Source organism: Nelumbo nucifera, chromosome 5, assembly GCF_055504915.1.
Source record: "Nelumbo nucifera cultivar China Antique chromosome 5, China Antique-T2T, whole genome shotgun sequence".
Classification (NCBI taxonomy): Eukaryota; Viridiplantae; Streptophyta; class Magnoliopsida; order Proteales; family Nelumbonaceae; genus Nelumbo; species Nelumbo nucifera.
The window spans coordinates 52289284-52307359 of NC_142653.1; the positions used below are offsets into that span (position 1 = coordinate 52289284).

Genomic DNA, 18076 nt, shown 5'->3' on the forward strand with positions numbered 1-18076 from the left:
AGCAAGCCTTATCTTTACATTTTCTTCCAGATGTATGAGTTGTGTTGCAATTCTTAAAGAGAGCAATTGAACTTCTAGAGGAAGAAAAACTTCTGCTCCAAATACCAAACTATAAGGTTTGCATCTAGTGGTTGTCCGCACTGTTGTTCGATATGCCCAAAGTGCTTTAGGGAGGTGTTCATGCCAATCTCTTTTATTCTTCGATACCATCTTCTTAAGTATTTTGTAAAGAACTTTGTTGAAAACTTCTGCTTATCCATTTGATGAGGGGTTATAATCTGCAGATTTGGCATGCTGGAATTTATATTTCTCAGCTAACTTTATCATGGCCTTGTACTTAAAGTACGAGGCATTATCTGATATAATTTTGGAGGGAATTCCATATCTGTATATGATGTGGTTTTGAATGAAGTTGGCAACATCTATTGCCCTAACTTCTTTTAATGGAATTGCCTCTGCCCACTTGGAAAAATAATCCGGGGCGGCCAAAATATATGAATGTAACTTAGAAGATGGTGGTTTAAAAGGACCGATGACATCTAGGTCCCAAGCCTCAAATGGCCATGATAATGTTGTAGGATGAAGAGGCATGGGTGGTTGATGTATAAAGTCACCATGAAGTTGACATACTTTGCAAGTAGAAGCAAATTGTATTGCATCTTGAATCATGGTAGGCCAATAATAACCTAACCTTTTTAATTGGCCTGCAACTTTTGGTCCGGCTTGATGAGCTCTACATGTGCCTGAATGGACTTCATATAATGCATTTCTTCCCTCTTCAATAGATAGACATCTTAACAAGATTCCATCAAAGGATCTTCTATATAAGGTGTCGCCGAAATAAGTGAAACATGGGGCCCGTCGACGTATATCGATTCTTTTCTTTTGGTCTGTAGCTAACCTCCCATATTGTAAATAATCAATAATGGGTTGTCTCCAATCTCTTTCTTCTTTGATTTGGTACACTGTGACCATGTTAACATTGACAGCTTCTAGTAACATACCCCTTAGATTTTGGTGGTTAACACAATTCCTTAGGATGCAGATAGCATCTAAGATGATAGTGGGCCAAAAATAGCCCAATTCTTCTAAATGTCCTACCATTTCAGGGACATTCTGATGTACATCACACTCTTCTGTGTGTATTTCGCGGAGAGCTTGTTGGACTTCATGGCACTTAAGTAGAATTCCTTTTATGGATTTTCTATATAAAATGCCATTTATATATCTGTAATGTTCAGCTTGGTGTAGCACATCAATACTCCTAGGATCTATCGGGATGAGCCTATATTGTAGATAATTGATTATGGGCATTCTCCAATCTGAAGCTTCTTCTTCCAACTGAATTGTGACAAAGTTCACAAACTCAGTTTCCCAAACTCTTTCATTTATGGGGGGTAGAACATGTCTCTCACCGACTATAATCTGAAGTTGTCTTTATTCAGGTAAACTAAGAGATGCAGCCACTTAGCTAAGGCATCAGCCTTATCATTTTCTGATCTTGGAATGTGGCTCACTTGTATGCTGCTGAATTGAGATATCAGCTCTCTAGCTTTGTTAAAGTAAAGGATTAAACTTAATTTTTTAACCCCATACAATTCATTTAACTGGTTAACCACCAATTGAGAATCTCCAAAGACTTGTAAATATTTAATATTCATTTCCTGAGTCATTTCTAAACCGATAATGACTGCTTCATACTCGGCTGTATTGTTTGAGCATAATGATGTGGGGGAGAATGTTGGTGGAGATGTAATTGACCTTTATTTTGAATTCTCCACCATCTTCTAGCTTTTTAATGATAATGTTGGGTTGCTCTTTCTTTTCCACAACCTTGTTGACCTTTTGGTTTGGAATTACAAGTCTCTTGAAAACAGAGTCTCGTTTCTTTTCATTTTTCTGTATATTCTTCAAACCTCCAAGTCGTTTGAACACAGAGACTTGTGGCTATATCTCCTCTTGGCTGAAAATAGCCTTTTCACGTTCTGTGAACATAGGGATTGCTGAGGTCGATTCTGCATCACTACATGTAGGATTACGGTAGTGACTCAATGGCTTGAACTTTTGGAGAACTAACCTTTTATTCTTTCTTCCATTTTTTGGGAGGGAAGTTGACACAATAAATTGAGTGTATGGGATGGATTGGCCAATCTTCCTAAGTGGACAAGTGTAACTTGTCATCAATGTCACCATTGTAGTCTCTTGCAATGAAGTAAGAGCCTTTTGCCCCAATTTCCTTTGGCTTTTTGGAATGTACCTAAAGGTAGCTTTAGGTTTTGAGTCAACTTGGGGGTTTTTCTTCCCTTTGACTTCCTGTTGCAATGATACAACAATCTTGGTTTTTGAAGTTGATGGTTCTTTGCATTCTTGAAGACTACTTTCAACATTCTCTTTAACTTCTTCCTTTGAAGAAGGGAAAAAATGAAAGTTAGCAGATTTATAAAATTTAGTATCCACATAATGTACTTCTCCTTGGAATGGATCTGTATCTGCAACCACTTTTTTTACCTCTCCATCTTTACTAAACTTAAAGCATTGATGAAGTGTTGATGGGACAACAACTCCGTATGTGTGTAACCATGGACGTCCTAAAAGGACATTATACGAAGTATCTGCATCAATAACATGAAACAAAGCATCAGAATATAGCTTCCCAATTTCAATCTTCAGAGCAATGGTACCCATTGCTTTTTGCCCCTCTTGATTAAACCCTTGAATGGTCAAACATGAAGGGGATAATTGGCGAGGTGTCATATCCATAACCAATAAAGTTTTCAAGGGTAGAAGGTTAACAACAGATCCACAATCTAGGAGAACTCTATTGATGGGAGTATTACCAATTATTCCTGATACATACAAAGGGCAGTTGTGATATTCCGTCCCAAGCTGTAAGCCTTCATCATCAAAAGATATGCATGCCATACATGAAGCACAAACCTTTGGGGACTCTGGTTGTACTTCAATTTGATTGACTTTATCTTTGAATTGTTAAGGATTAAGCAATGCTTGAATTAATGCCTTTCTCAATTCTGGAGAAAGCTGGAGAGCATTATAAACACTTAATAATGCAGGAATGCGCTTCAGATGAGAAAGAATGTCATATTTAATGCGCAATTTTGTTTCTCGCAATGCCTTCTAAACTTGAGGTCGGACCCTGATTAGATTCTCTAATCTATGGTCTTCTTCCTTGTCTTGTTGAACTTGTTGAGTCAACTTTGACTCCTCTCCTGGCTCTTCATTTTCTACTTTTGAGATAGAACCATCTATATTATTTTCTTTCTTGTGTTTTCGGCTATGTTGCAAGGTAATTTGATCCACCTCATTTTCATTAGTGGGTTCTTCATTTTCTTTGCATGCCACATAACATGGTGCTACTTCCAGTTCATCGTAACTTTCTCTCAAGATTTCTTTTGGGATGTACTCTTTCAGTGTGACTGAAAACCTTGGAGGTTGTTCATACTCTTCTTCAAAATCAACTTGAACTTTTTTCTTAAATCTCCTCTTATTTTTCTTCTTATTGTTCTTTGTGGAGGCTCTTCATCCCCAAAATTTAATGCCCGGAGAATTGGAGAGTGTAATTTGTATGGGCTTGACTGCCCCCTTTGCCTCCTTGACTACAGTTTGCCAATTTGTTTCATCCTCGGAAGAATCACTGAAGAACATCAGACTTGGTTCTTGCATCAATTCATATAATGAAGGGAGGGTAGGACCCTCTTCCTCTAATAGAGAAACATTATTTGCAGCCACAATAGTTTCTTTAGGAGGAGGTTCTGCAATTTCAATTTCTCCCCTATTTATCATTGATTGGATGATATCTTTGAGATGAAACAATCTTTGATGCTATGGCTGACCATCCTATGATGTCGACAATATTTTGGATCATTTGTCTTGATCACCTCAGATGGTCTCTTTGGCTCTGGTAACTCAATTGCCTTTGCTACTAAGAGGTCTTCAAAAATTCCTTCCACATTCTCATTATCAAATGTGTATTTCTTTTCCCTTCTTTCTTGCAGAGTCATAGGCTTAGGGACATCCTTTCCTTTAGCCTTATCCTTCTTTTTAATATTAACAAAGGTGGTCATGGCCTCTCCTTTGCCTATAGGCTTTTTGCCATCCTTTTTTACTTCTGAAGGAGGATTGGGCTTGCGTGCCACAGTCTTTTGCCTGGCAATTTGTCTTTCCACATTGCTGGCTTTAGAAACCAATGCATCAAATGATTGAGGTTCTGCTGTGCCTACAAAGGTAGCAATCTCTGGCAAGAGATTGTTAGCGCACATTTGTATTGTTGAGGTTTCCTTAACTGTTCAACACATTGAAGATTCATATTTCTCCATCATGTAATGAATTCATTTACACTTTCATTTGGCCTTTGTTTCATTTCAGCCAAGTTTGTAATTGATAATTTCCTCTTGGAGCTTACAAACTATGCTAAGAAAGCACATTGCATATCATCCCATGTGATGATTGATCCTGGTGCTAATTGTGTGTACCAGGTAAAAGCTGCTCCTTTTAAAGATTGCACAAATTGCCTTATTAATAAGGCATCAAACATTGCTAATTCACCACATTCAGAATAGAAATGGGCCAAATGTTCATGGGGAGACCCATTTATTCTATCAAACTTCTCAAAGTTGGGCTTTTGATATCCTGAAGAAAATGGGAGTGTATCATAATGGGTAGGATATGGTTTCCTGTAACCAAGGACAGGTGGTGTGAGAGATGTTTGGAATTCCTTTATTCCCTCTACAATAAGTGTCTTTAGGTCTATTTGAGGAGCAAGAGCAGAAGTTGATGCTTGTTGAGACGACTCTCTAGCAGATGTGCTTGCTTGAGCCGCCAATTGAGCAGCCAAAGATGCAATCTCTGCATCCTTTTCTGCCATCTTTCATTGCATCTCTTGAATTTGCTCTTCTAAACTTGAAGTACTAGTCACCATGACTGTCATAGGAGATGGCTCTTGGTCTTCTCCTAAGGACATAGCAATTCCTTGCAATTGTGAAGTAATTTCATCCATAGATTCATCTTCTTGAATTGAAGATTTATGATCTTCTTGGATTAGTTTAACTTTGGAAGTGACAGGTTCATTGGTCAAACTTGAACTTGATGCGTCTTCATAACTTTGCAATAATCGAGCTCTTGCTCTAGTGATAGGGCCTTTATAAGGCTTAAGTTCTTCATTGGGCATAGTATATGCCCCCAGTGCAAAGTAAAAATTTGCTTGTTTAGCAAGCATGTATCCAGTAATAAAAGCCCATTTTCTAGCTTCCATGTCTGATTTTGCTTTCTTTGATTTTTTTGCAGCAAAATCAGCAAGGGAAATGGGAGTGCTACTTTGTAGCTTTTTAGCTTTTGGAGGCCTCTTGGATCTAGGCTTACGAACAGGAATTGGGGATTGTTTTGAAGATCCTTCAATTCTAGTTGAAGGCTTCTGATTACAAATAATTTTTTTTTTCCACAAGAGGAAGAACCTTTACCGCTTGAATTTTTTTTTTGAAAAAGTTCCCATGTATAGATCACCAGACTAATGAAGACAACCAAGTACTCAATTGATACTCCGAGTCATTTCACTTAAATTTCAATATCCAAAATTTAAACCCTAATAAAAGGAGAAAAAGGAAAAAAAATGAGTAGCTGTTTCAGTCACCATACATTAGTAAATCTAAGCGATGAGTACGACGGCACCACCGGCCTCCTTGCTCTTCTTCTCTGCAATCTTGGGTATGAGCTTCGTCTTCACGACGATGGGCTGAGATGGAGGTAGGACACCCTTGCCCAACACCTTGAAGTAACCGAACTGGGTAACATCGACGAGGGGAACGTTATCGGCGGAGGCCTTATCCTTGACATCTTGAGGGATCATAGACCAGAGTTTGTCGATGTTGACGATGGGGCAATAGAACTTGTTGCAAAGCTTATGGAAGTAACGCATGCCCACTTTACCGAAGTAACTAGGATGATATTTGTCGAAGAGGATCTGGTGGTGATGCATGCCTCCGGCATTACCACGACCTCCCGGGTGCTTCCGGTGCTTCCCGATTCGGCTGTGCCCGGTGCTGACGTGCCCTCTCTTCTTCCTGTACTTCTTGAAGCAAGTCATCATTTCTCTCTCTCTCCAGAAGCCCCCTTGGTTTCTCTTCCCTTTAGAGTTGAGAATTGAGGAGAGGGAGCGGCGACCCTTTACCACTTGAATTTCCGAGTTTAATTACTCGGGGCTTCACTTGTGTAGATGAAGGAACATCTTCCTTTTCTCCTATAGCTTCATTGAAGGTTTGAAGAGTAGATTTCTCTTCAGAAATAGTCACCATCATGACTGATGTTGTAGGAGGAATCGAAAGATTCACTGGAATGGTTCCTATCATGATTTGGGTAGGGTAAATAACCTTAGCCTTTGCTTTAGTGGACTTCTTTGGGGAAGTCACCATTGATTTTGTGATATTCAAGATTGACGAAGCAATCCTTTTGGAGGAATTTGCCCTTGGTGGCTTGAAACCCTCCTTCCTGGCAGAGTTGAACATGGCTTGAACATGTAGACTTTTCCTCACAGGAGAGGTCTTAGTGACCTTCCTTTTTTTCTCTTTGATTTTTTTCTCCACCTTGGTGACAGAAGACATAGTAACAACAGCAAGAGGATTCACGTTCACAGTAAATGTTGCCTTGTAGGAAGGCTTCTTAGAGCCTTCTTTCTTTTCCTTCTCCGTAGCAGTCAGTTTGTCGTAGTAGACAACCACTTTAGGTGCCATGTCTGAGATATTTCTTCCTGTAAGTAAATAATATCGATATAAGACTTACACATTCTTTTTTTCCCTTTTGTTCTATACTCTAAGTCAGAGATGAAAAGGAAAATGGGTCCCACCAGGCATGCCAAAATTATGTTGGTGTGAAAATTTTAATAAATTTTCATGCAACATAATTCACTCAATCAAGTGATTGAGTTTTTATTATTTTGGGTAAGGCCCATTCAAGGAATCATACGGATTGTTCCCCTTAATTACATCCCCACAAGAAAGTAGAGAACACCTTTTGATTCTGAATTGGAGAAATGAATGCATAGAACAAAAGAAAAGAACAATAGGATACTTAAAAAGAACTTTTCATTTGCTTTTCTTTTACATCAGGTGTACAAGAATGAGAAGAAAGAAAAAGAAAATACAATTGAGAAACTATACAGCAATACATTTCTCTTTTTTTTAATACAAAGAAAATTTCCTTCTCACTCCTTTCTTCATAATAAGTTGTAGTCAATCAGATGAAATTCTGATTGTAGACAGCCTTACTCCTTGTAATTTTGCATACAAAAAGGGAACCGTAGTCAATCAATTTGAATATTTGATTGTAGACGATTTTCATCCCTTTGCTCTTCATTTTCATTTGAAGGGAACCATAATCAGCCTTTGAGATTTAGACTGTAGATGGTTTACTCCCTAACTTTGTCTTGAAAGAGGGACCATAATCAACCAAGTAGAGGCACCTGGTTGTAGATGGTTTATTCCCCCCTACTCTTCATTTTCATTTGAAGGGAACCATAATCAGTCTTTGAGAATTAGACTGTAGATGGTTTAATCCCTAACTTTGTCTTGAAAGAGGGACCATAATCAACCAAGTAAAGGCACCTCGTTGTAGATGGTTTATTTCTCTCTTTTTCCTTTCTCAAAAGTAATAATAAAAGAGAGAGAAAGAAGGATACATAGCAGAAGACATAAATAGCAAGTATTCACAGAGAAGACTTTCCTTTTCTCTACCTGTATTAGTGAGACTTTTCCTTCCTTGCCTTCCCTTGAGCACTTCTCTTTTCTTCTCTCCTCATCTTCTCTTTTCTTAAGAATCTCTTGTGAAAATTTTCTCCGAAGAGTCTCTCCGTGTGTATGTGTTTCTAGCTTCCCCTTAAGGAGCTTAAATAGGGAGTGCAGTGGTTATGTAACTACCCCCTCCTCCTAGGTGAAGGACATCTGTCCCTCCCACTTAAAGATAGGGAACTCCCCACTTAAAGAGAGAGAACTCCCCGCTTTGGAGGGGGAACTCCCATACGAGATACTTTTTTATAATTTTAATGATTTGGCTAGTAGACTAGCTAGCCCACTTATTACAAATTATTTGAATAAAAAAAATGACTTCAACAGCCCTGTATAAAAAGCACATTGGAGGACAAAGGCAAGAATTATGCCTTCTTCTCTACAACATATCACAAGTATTACTTTTTCAAAGGAAAATTTCCCAGCAGAAAGCTTGAATCGTTGGTGGAATAGGCTTACTCTGGATCTCTTTCACTGAGAAGCAATTCCTAAAGAAATAAGTAGGGTGAGGTTTTTGAAAAAAGAGGAGTAGGTGAGAAGACCATTAAGAGAGGCTAACCAAATCCTAGTGTCTGCAATGTTTTGATCTAAGAACAATGTGCCCAAAAGACCAAGTAAGTGAATAAGAGAAGCATATTCATTTTCTCTTTGGCCTCTTCCAAAACTTAGGATCCAATTTACCCCTTGGGGTGAAGGTGTTCCCAAATCTAAAATTATTTTTACCTTTAAGATTTGAAAGGGCATAAATCTTGAGGAACTGTGTTCTGATTGGTGTTTCCCCAAGCCAAAGGTCTTCAAAAACCAAATTCTATCACCCCTTCCCGCATTAAAATGGATGGAATTGAGAAAAGTTGGGTATTGTAGAGAAGATGGGCCGAATGGCCCATAGGCTGTTTATCCTTTTTTATCTTTTATGTTCTTTGCTTTAATGGGCCTTATTCTGGGCCTATTCTTTCTATGTTATGTTCTTTTAATTTCTTGCCCAACTAAGGGCCTCTTTGTAAATTATCAAAGTTTAACTTAATAAAATTGTGTTAGGGGTGTAAGAGTAGAGATTAAGGTTCGAAACTCTCTTACTCTGAACCCTTATTGCCGCCATCTTCTTCTTCATCTTCTCTTCCATAGAAGAATGATTTCTGTTGTTTTATTCTGATTTCTGCATCTGTTCTAAACAGTCCTTTATTCTCAAAAGACTGTTTTTCTTCTGGTATACCTCGTGAATTGCTTTCCAAGAAGAAGCTGAGGTTGAATGGGGGATAGCTTTGCATTTAACCATTTCTTTCTAATCCATGAATTCTTTCAATTACCTTGTGCCACAACCTGTCTCTTTCAAAGGGAAATCTCTACAACCATTTGCCTAGTAACATAGTATTCCTAAGAACAATGTTCCCTATCCCTAGATCTCCTTTCTCCTTGGGTTGGTAACCTGTTCCCTTTTGACAAGATGATCTGTCTTTTCCTCTCCTGGTTCTCACAGGAAATCCTTCATATATTTCTCTAATTTCTCTATGATCCTAGTCGAGATATGAAAGGTGGAAAGAAAGTGAATAGGAAGATTTGCATGTGTTGCTTTGAACAAAGTTATTCTACCTCCCAAAGAGATGTAATTCCTTTTCCACAAGGTTAACTCTTTTGCAAATATCTCCACCACTAGCTTCCCAAATATAACCTTGGGTTTTCTCCAAATGGTAGTCCTAGGTAAACTATAGGCCAATTCCTATCCTCATAGCCCAAAGTTTCAGCAATTCTAAGGAAGTCCCCTTGTTCCATATTAGTTCTTGCTATTCCACTTTTCCTCTAATTAACTTTCAAGTAAGAAGCACTGAAGCACACTCAAAACTCTCAATCAAGCCCTTCAAGTTCCTAGCAATCTATGGGCCATATCCCTCACAAAACAAGATTGTATCATCAACAAATTGGAGATGGGAGACAACAATTTGATTCCTACCAATCAATCCTCCTTAATAACCAATCTTCTTAAGACCTTTGCAACTAGTGAAAAGGAAGGGGAGGTAAAGGGTATCCTTGCCTAAGCCCTATTTTGGCCAGGAAGAAGTCTTCCAATTCCATTGATTAGAATTGAGTAGTGCACTAAGCTAATACAACCTTCAATCTATAATCTCCATCTAGCTCCAAAACCAACTCTTTCTAGGATCTTTAAAAGAAAAGTCCAACCCATTAAATCATAAGCCTTTTCTAGATCCAATTTACACTCTAGCTTATTTTCTCCACTCCTTTTCTCTATAACACATTCATTGGCCACCAAGATTTGATCTACAATTTGCCTGCCTTCAACAAAAGCACCTTGAAATTGTGAGATTGATGATGGTAGGACACATTTCTATCTTTCAGACAAGACCATTGAGATAATCTTTTAAGACTTCCAATCTTATTGGTCTATCGTCCTTTGGGGTTTTTGCCTCCTTTTCTTGGCACCAAGGATATAAAAGTGGCATTAGCCTCATGAGAGACTTCCTTTTTTTGGAAGAATTCTTTAAAAACTTCAAGGTCTCCTTGTAGAGTCTTCCAACAATCTTGGTAAAAAGCCATAGAAAAACCATTCGGCCCATGGGCTTTGGACCTCTCCATTGAGAAAATTGTTTACCTAATTTCCTTAAGAGAAAAATTCCTTTCTAGAAATTGTACTCTGAAATATTATCCCAATCCCAACCCAGAAAATTTGAGCAACTCCCACTTGACTCTGAGAACAAATTTTTGAAATGATTCATGAAGACTAATAATCTCCATCTCCTCTCTTATTTCTTGTCCCTCCACTTTGATACTAGAGATAGTGTTTTTCCTTCTTCCATTTACAAGAGAGTGAAAAAATTTTGTGTTACCATCCCCTTCTACAATCCATTTGTAGATGGGTTTCTGCCTCTAGCAGATCTTTTCTTTCCTTAAAATCTCTTCCAAATCAATCTTTGGTCTCCATACTTCCTCTCTTTCTTCCTCTGTCATCACTCCTTAGGCCTCTTTTCTATCAAACACTTCAATCCTTGAGTATACCATTTCTTGGACTTTTTTAATCTACCAAATATATCACTATGAGTAAATAGGGAGGACTTGGCCCGTCTTGCCCTGATCCCAAAATAACAGTATGCACACTGCACTCTAAAGAAAAAACAAAACCCCAAGGATTCTTTTAATATACCATAATATTCTTTATTCCACAATTTTATTTTCTCCTTCAACCTCTTTAATTTCCTAGAAAAGCCCACAATTTTCCCTCTCCCCAAAGATCTATCCTCTCTCCACCATTCCTTAACATTCTTCCCAAAGGAAAGGATCTTTCAACCACATTTTCTCAAATCTGAAAGGTGAAGGACCTCCAATAGCTGCTTACATCTCAATAGATGGGACAGTGATCTGAGGTAACTTTAGGCAAGGCTCTTGAGATTAAGGCCCCTCACATTTCTTCCCAATCAATTGGAAAAGGAACCTATCTAACTTAGAGAAGGAAGGGGAAGATTGAAAGTTTGACTTGGTAAAATCGACTTGTATTAGGGGAAGCTCCTTCAGCTCAAGGGAGTCGGTCAGACCATTAAAATTCCTCATGCTAGTGGTAATGCCCTTATTTGGATTATTTGATTTTCTCTCGAGAATCTTATGACATTAAAATGTAACATGTAACATGTTTCTATCTCTATAAGAATGGTGGAGTCTTACTTGTAAAAAGAAAACAAAAAAAGAAAAAGAATGGTGGAGTCTGTCTACCTCGAGAGTGATGGAGAAAGAAGAGTTCTCACTTGGAAGGATTTGGAGAAGATTCATCAAGTTGGAGATGAAAGAATGCTATTGGAAGAGTTGTTCCAATGGAAGGAGTTTATAGTGAAGATTTGAGAAGAAAAGGGGGTAGTCTTTCTAGTAGGTGAAGCAGTTTTCTGGTTTCAAAGCTTTTTCGACGGAGTGACGCATGCAAGCTGGCATTCAGACTGGAGGAACACCTTTAGATACTTGACGAAAGAGTATGTAGCAAAAAGAAAGAGAAACTCAAAATGTTAGTTTGTGACTTTGGAAGAAAGGTTTGAAAAGGGAAGGAAACAATTGATTGTCATACCAAAAGGTTGAAATCTAGAAGGTTGGGTAAAGGTAGTAAACGAACTGCATCAAGTTGTGATTAGAAGAGTGGCTACAATGAAGCAGAAGAAGATGGAGAAAACATCGGTCAAAGGAGGGTTGGGAAAGTAGGAAATGAAGGAGAGAAGGAAGAGATTGGAGAGGTTGGTGATTGAAGGCGTAAAGGAGAGGGAAGATACTGTGACGGTTACTCTGTCTACCTTGGAACCAAAATTGTTTGTAGATGGGGAAAAAGGAGACAGGGAGCGGAGGTTAGATTTATCTGCAAAGAGTGGTGAAGGATTAGAAGAAAATTCTGGAGGAGGTTTTGAAGAAGGTATGCAAATACTCATACCTTTTGATGAAAAGAAAGCAGTGTTGTATGTGGGAAGTGAAGCATTGATTTTACTATTGTTGAAACACAATAGGGAACTATGATGGTAGAAAACTGGTGTCCTTGTGTAACTTGAAGAATCTTAGTGATGGAAGCTTTCGATTGAAGCTCCTAAGGGTACTATTTAATTTGTGATAGAAATCTATTCTTGAAAGAGCTTTGTCACCATGGGTGGAGCCCCATCTCCTTCAAGATGATGGATTTAAGAGCAGTAAATCTGAGGATTGCTAGTGTCAAGCCTGAAGCCATTCCATGATCTCTTGACCTGTTTGCTTGTATCAGAAATGTATGGTTACTAACATATTGATAACATCATGTGAGATGTTGATTGGTTAAAGAGTAGCTTTTTCGTACCAAAGAAATTTCCCATGTTGGCTATATTATCTGGTCCAATTGGGAATGGAGACATGACAAAGAGCTGAGTTGATGGCATTACTACATTGAGTAAGGTTCTTAAGTATGGAGATTGTTGGAAGGGTTAGGATCCATCATATAGATGGCCGAACCATGCGAAGTCTGGGCGAAATTTCAAAAATTTCCTAATCCTTCTGAGAATCAAATTCCCTATGTTCTTAAAAACTGCATTTTTCAGGATCAGTCTTGCACTGAACCGGACTAGATTTGAAACCAAACAAAGAGAGATGTATACCTGATATAGATACCACAAACACAGATCCCAAGGTGGAAGTTCATGCTCAAATTAGTCTTAAAACCAGCTGAAGATGGCGCAGTGTGTATTTGAAGCCAGTTTAGCAACACAGTTTTTTGCAAAACAGAGATCCAACAGTTTGGATCAAATTGAGGATAATGAGCCTAATATTCGTTGAATTGTTCTTGCAAAAATCAGAGGAAAACTATCTAAATCAGTCCCAGATACCTGATGTTGAACTGGGAAAAACTAGGATACAAAAGGGTGTAGAGAGAACTAGAAACTACAAAAATATGAAGCTGTCTTGGACTGGTCCGCCCCATCCTCTTTTATAATCTCTTATGGAGCTATCTGCTAATCTAATTAGGAGATAATCCAGATCTAAATCCGATCTGGACTCTAATTAGAGATATACCTTATCTTCTTATAAGATCAGGTGCTCCATACCCAGATCCAAACCCAGATTCGCCCCATGTCACATGACAACTTAAGCTTATGGGCCTTAGTCCCATCAGCTATAGGCTCACAATTCCAGAGTGTTGCTTGGCCCACTTAGGCCTGATTTGTATGGCATGGGACCCCACAATGACCTCACATAAGTCCACATGGGTTCGGCCCAGCCTCTGTGAAAAGGCTTGGCCGAATTCATTGCTAAATGCAGTGAATCCCTGGGCACATCACTATGGGCTCAATATAGGCCCAACATTTACACTTAAATGATCCTTGAATTCAGCCATCATATGAAGACCTAAGGATAATGGACTTAAGCAAGATAAAGCCCATCAGTAGACCTGTTCATAGGCCTAGCTTTTACTCTTCATAAACAGGATTTTGTTAGGCCCGAGCCCGAGCCCGAGCCCGGCCCGACCAATGGGCCTACAACTTGGGCCCGAGCCCAGCCCTGATAAAAAGCCTGAAGCTCGACCTAATAGAGGACTCACCGCCGGTGACTGTGGTCACTGGTGCTGAGTTCGCCGGTGAGCTGAGATTTTAACAATGAAAAGTGAAGTTAGTTCGCGTCTGTGAGAGAGAGAGAGAGAGAGGACTCACCGCCGCCACCGGTGCCTGTGTTCGTTGCCTTGTCGGTGTCTGAGATTTGATAGAGAAGTGAGAAGATGAATGAGAGAGAGAGAAGACTCACCGCCGGTCAGCCGGAGTTTACTGGTTGCACCGGTGAGTGTTGAGGATGTGATGTGAATCACTGTGAAGAGAAGAGACTAGAGGTTTGGCAGTTCAGTTTTAACTCGAAAGAGATGGATGAGGAAGAGGGGTTACTTAGGATATTAGGGTTTTTGAGTTTAACCTACAGGTCGGGCCGGGCTGGGCTATTTTGGCAAATCCTGAGCCTGGCTCGAATTTATTGCTGGCCAGGATTTTTGGCCCAAGGTCAAGCTTGCGGTCTCAAATGTATGTTCAAGCCCATCCGGGATCGGGCCACCTGGCCTATGAACAGGTCTACCCATCAGGTAATCACCCCTTAATGGTCTCTTACACTTAACCTCTTGGCCCATAATGGTCAACACTGCATGATAGGGAAGGACCACTCCCCTGGCTGCAAGGTGTAGTGTCACACTCTCTACTCGGATGGATCTTGAGAATTAGAACCTTTTTGCAAGAATTTTCATAAAACATTAATATATACATATCATAAATATATTTTGCAAAATCAGATTTCAAAACACTGTTGAAATTCACTACCGGCAGTTCAGGTTTCCATTAGAGAGAGTGTAAACCTATCATTCACTTTGTCCGACAAAGGGGCCGATCCTACCAGTATGATCACCCACTTAGGTGAATTCTCAGACTGCTCCAACATACCCAGGTTTTGACCTTGATGGATCTCATTGATTGGCATATCAAAGATAGCCCAATCTAACACCTAGTGTAGTACCATAATCAAGTCTAGGGGTTATCTGTAGCTTTCTAGTTTTGCCCATCAATCTCCAAGGCCTAGGACATAACTGGAAAATGGTCCGGTTTTGCTTTGGGTCTAACCCTAACAGCTGAGACAAGCTGCCCCAACTTCTTTGGCAGTACATCAGTGATAGCCTTGGTAGGATAAATTCCCCAAGTCTATCCAACGGCTGAGAACATTCTAAACTAACACGAGTCTCATAAGTGTCTAGTTTATGGGGTAATTTCACAGAAACATACCAATATCAACTTGAAATAATAATGTACTTTTATTCATTTACAATAAATGTATCTGTACATCAATTTGATTGGAGCTAAGGGCATACACTGTCTAACAGAGATGTGATAATGGTAGGTGACAGTTGGGTTGTAGTGGGATGGCTCAAATTCAAGAAACTAGGTTCATGAAAATACAGGCATATAGTGAGAGGAGCAAGAGATTTGTTTGTGGTGTGAGAAAAGTTTTCTCTTGGATTAATAGGTCTATCAATGTATGCTTTTGCCAAATGAGGAGCCAGTAGAAGTGAATTATTTTGGGGACTGATCACCTAGAATAGAAAATGTGAACAAAATGTAGCAAGGAGTTAGGGGGAGGGCTACCTTAAATTTAAAGGGATCCTATTGACACACAAATTTGTGGTTACATGCATGCATGCATGTATTTATTAATATTAAATACATGTATTAGTCTACCTTTTGTTAATGCAGTTTGAAAAGTAATATTTTGGTGCTTAGCTAAAAATAAAATAAATATTCTTGCTGTATATTTTTTATTTTTGAATGAATGCATCCCTGGCAATTGAGTTATGAGTACTAACTCTAAGCAAACAGATTCTAATTCTTGCAGATGAGTCTGTGGAGGACTCCATTGTTCACTCTGATTCACGATCTCTAGCTACCCTTCTTCTAATCCGTGACATTCAGGTAATTATCATTATTGAGGCAATTTTTCTTCCACCTGTGGGTGTATGCACTCATAATGTGCATCATGCATCACAGTACAGTACAAATTCTCACAGTGCTTTTAGCTATCATCTATCATTTCAATTTGAATTTTATGTCTCTAGCTGCGTACCAAACTATTTCTAACAAATTCCTATTCCTTGTGGATTTCAGTCCAAGCGTCTTCCATATAAAGAGGCAAAATCACCTACTCTTCGGCATTCTGGATGTTCCCATAGTTCTTGGATTCGGGAAATGCAACAAGCATCAGACAAATCAATAATTATTAGTGAGATCCTGGATTCTAGAACAAGAAACCTGGTTTCTGTGTCCAGGATCAGTGATTATGTTCTATCAAATGAGCTAGTAAGTATGGCACTAGCCATGGTTGCTGAAGACAAGCAAATTAATCGGGTTCTTGAGGAACTGTTTGCTGAAAAGGTACACTGTATGCATATAAATATATTGATTATCTACCAAAAAAAGAATATATTGAATATCTGATAAAGACTGACCCAAAAAAAAGATAAATAAGTGAAAGAAAAGGAAAAGGAAGCTAACAAATACTGTTATCCCATGTTATTATGCTCATATCATGTGTTTACCTCTAATTTTTGAAGCTAAATTTCATTTCTTGAGACTTATCTATTGCCAAATTTAATTAATTTTCTAATGTGTGTAGATAACTTTGTAGTATAATTTGTTGAAACTTACCACTTTACATATTTTAAAAAGCATTATCTAGAGTCTTTGTGGTTATATAATCCTCCTGTTGTAAGTTAGATTTACACAGATAAATATGGAAAGAACATTAGATTAGTTTATGGATGACTACTTTTTGTATAGCCCTAAATTCAAGAAGTTTAAACAGGGGTCATATTGTTGTTCTAGTGCAAATACATCACAGCAAATTGTGATTGTATTGCCAGTTTGGTCAAACTTGTTTAGAAAAGAAAAGAGAAATTTTAATGGTTAAGGTGCAGGCCTAATCTTATTTGCCATTTCTTTTTGTCTCAGATCCCACTGGTCATAATGATCTATTGTTCTTTGATAAGATAACACACACAAATTGGGAAAACCAAAGGCCTGCTGTTTTCAGTTTGATCAAGATGTGCTTTTTATTCTGGTTTTCTGTCATAAAAAAGGAAAATGGTGATAGCTGATGCTCATCCCATGGAGACTTGAATTGATGATATTTCCTGTTCAACTTGAATTTTAAATTTGTTCTGATCTGAGTTAATACCTTGTACAGGGGAATGAGATGTGTATTAGACCGGCAGAATTCTATCTCTATGACCAGGAGGAGCTATGTTTTTATGATATAATGGTACGAGGTCGACAAAGACAGGAAATTGTGATTGGCTTTCGCCTTGCAACTGCGGAATGTGCCATAATCAATCCTGTGAGAAAAGCTGAACCGAGAAAATGGTCCCTTGATGATGTATTTGTTGTGATCTCCCAAGGAGAACAAAAGCAAAATGATAGTATCAATCATGCAAAATGTACGAGAACTGTTCCTTCAATGTGAAGCTGCATTCCTACACAAGTATGTGTTCATCGTTGTTGGCAATGGATTCAACTGTATTGCTTAAACCCAGGCAATGCATTTGATCGTAAATTATATGTAGCATCCTGGCTTGTTGGGATTCCCATCCTCCCAACTTGCCTCATGTCCCATGTCTAGAACAAGACCCACTCGTTTAGATTAAAAATTTCACATCTGCCATCTTCCCTGTCGCAGCAAAACCTCCTGGATTTGATTATAGAATGATCCCAACCAAAGTTTCTTTAGGATTTGCAGTGACATCTTCAAAGTTTTTTCACGTTTCTGGCCTTGGCAATAACCGCACTACAGAACAAATATTTGTATCTATAATACTTATCAAGGGGGCATTACTTGGTGATAGTAAAATCTCGGGCTGTCAAACTCAAGGCATCCGCGGCTGACACTCATTTATGCTTGTTGGTTCCTAAAGCCACAAGAAGCCATGCATTTCTTATATGTTGGGTTGGGATTGTTGGTTGGCATGGAAGTTAGCACTACAAATATAATACTTTATCTTTGTTAGAGGATGGTTTGAGTTACAAAGATCTCTTTGGGTGTAAGAGCCCCATCTTATGGCATCCTTAATGCTTACAATATGTGAAGGCCCCTATCAGCACTCCGCTGGGAGCATCCATCTAAGCCAAAGAGCTAGGATCCAGTCTTAAAAAAGAACTTAAGATTAGAGACAAATAATACATTTCTTGGGCTGCTTAGACGACAGCCACCAGTTTATTCGGTCTCTAATTTAGTGCTAGCTCTCAAGAAGCTTATAGCAAGATCAA

At 38.7% G+C, this 18076-nt stretch overlaps 1 protein-coding gene and 1 pseudogene across 1 annotated transcript in view; one reads left to right on the forward strand and one right to left on the reverse strand.

Annotated features, from left to right (window-relative positions):
- LOC104596711 (ion channel protein) overlaps window positions 1–17291 on the forward strand; it is a 79646-nt gene extending 62355 nt beyond the window's left edge. The window contains exons 10-12 of the mRNA XM_010257969.3: window positions 15638–15730; window positions 15923–16189; window positions 17001–17291. Coding sequence (XP_010256271.1) covers window positions 15638–15730; window positions 15923–16189; window positions 17001–17276 — 636 coding nt within the window. The 3' untranslated portion in view covers window positions 17277–17291. The remainder of the gene's footprint in view (window positions 1–15637; window positions 15731–15922; window positions 16190–17000) is intronic.
- Window positions 5608–6204, reverse strand: LOC104596710 (large ribosomal subunit protein uL15y pseudogene; annotated as a pseudogene).
- Window positions 17292–18076: the final 785 nt, after the last annotated feature.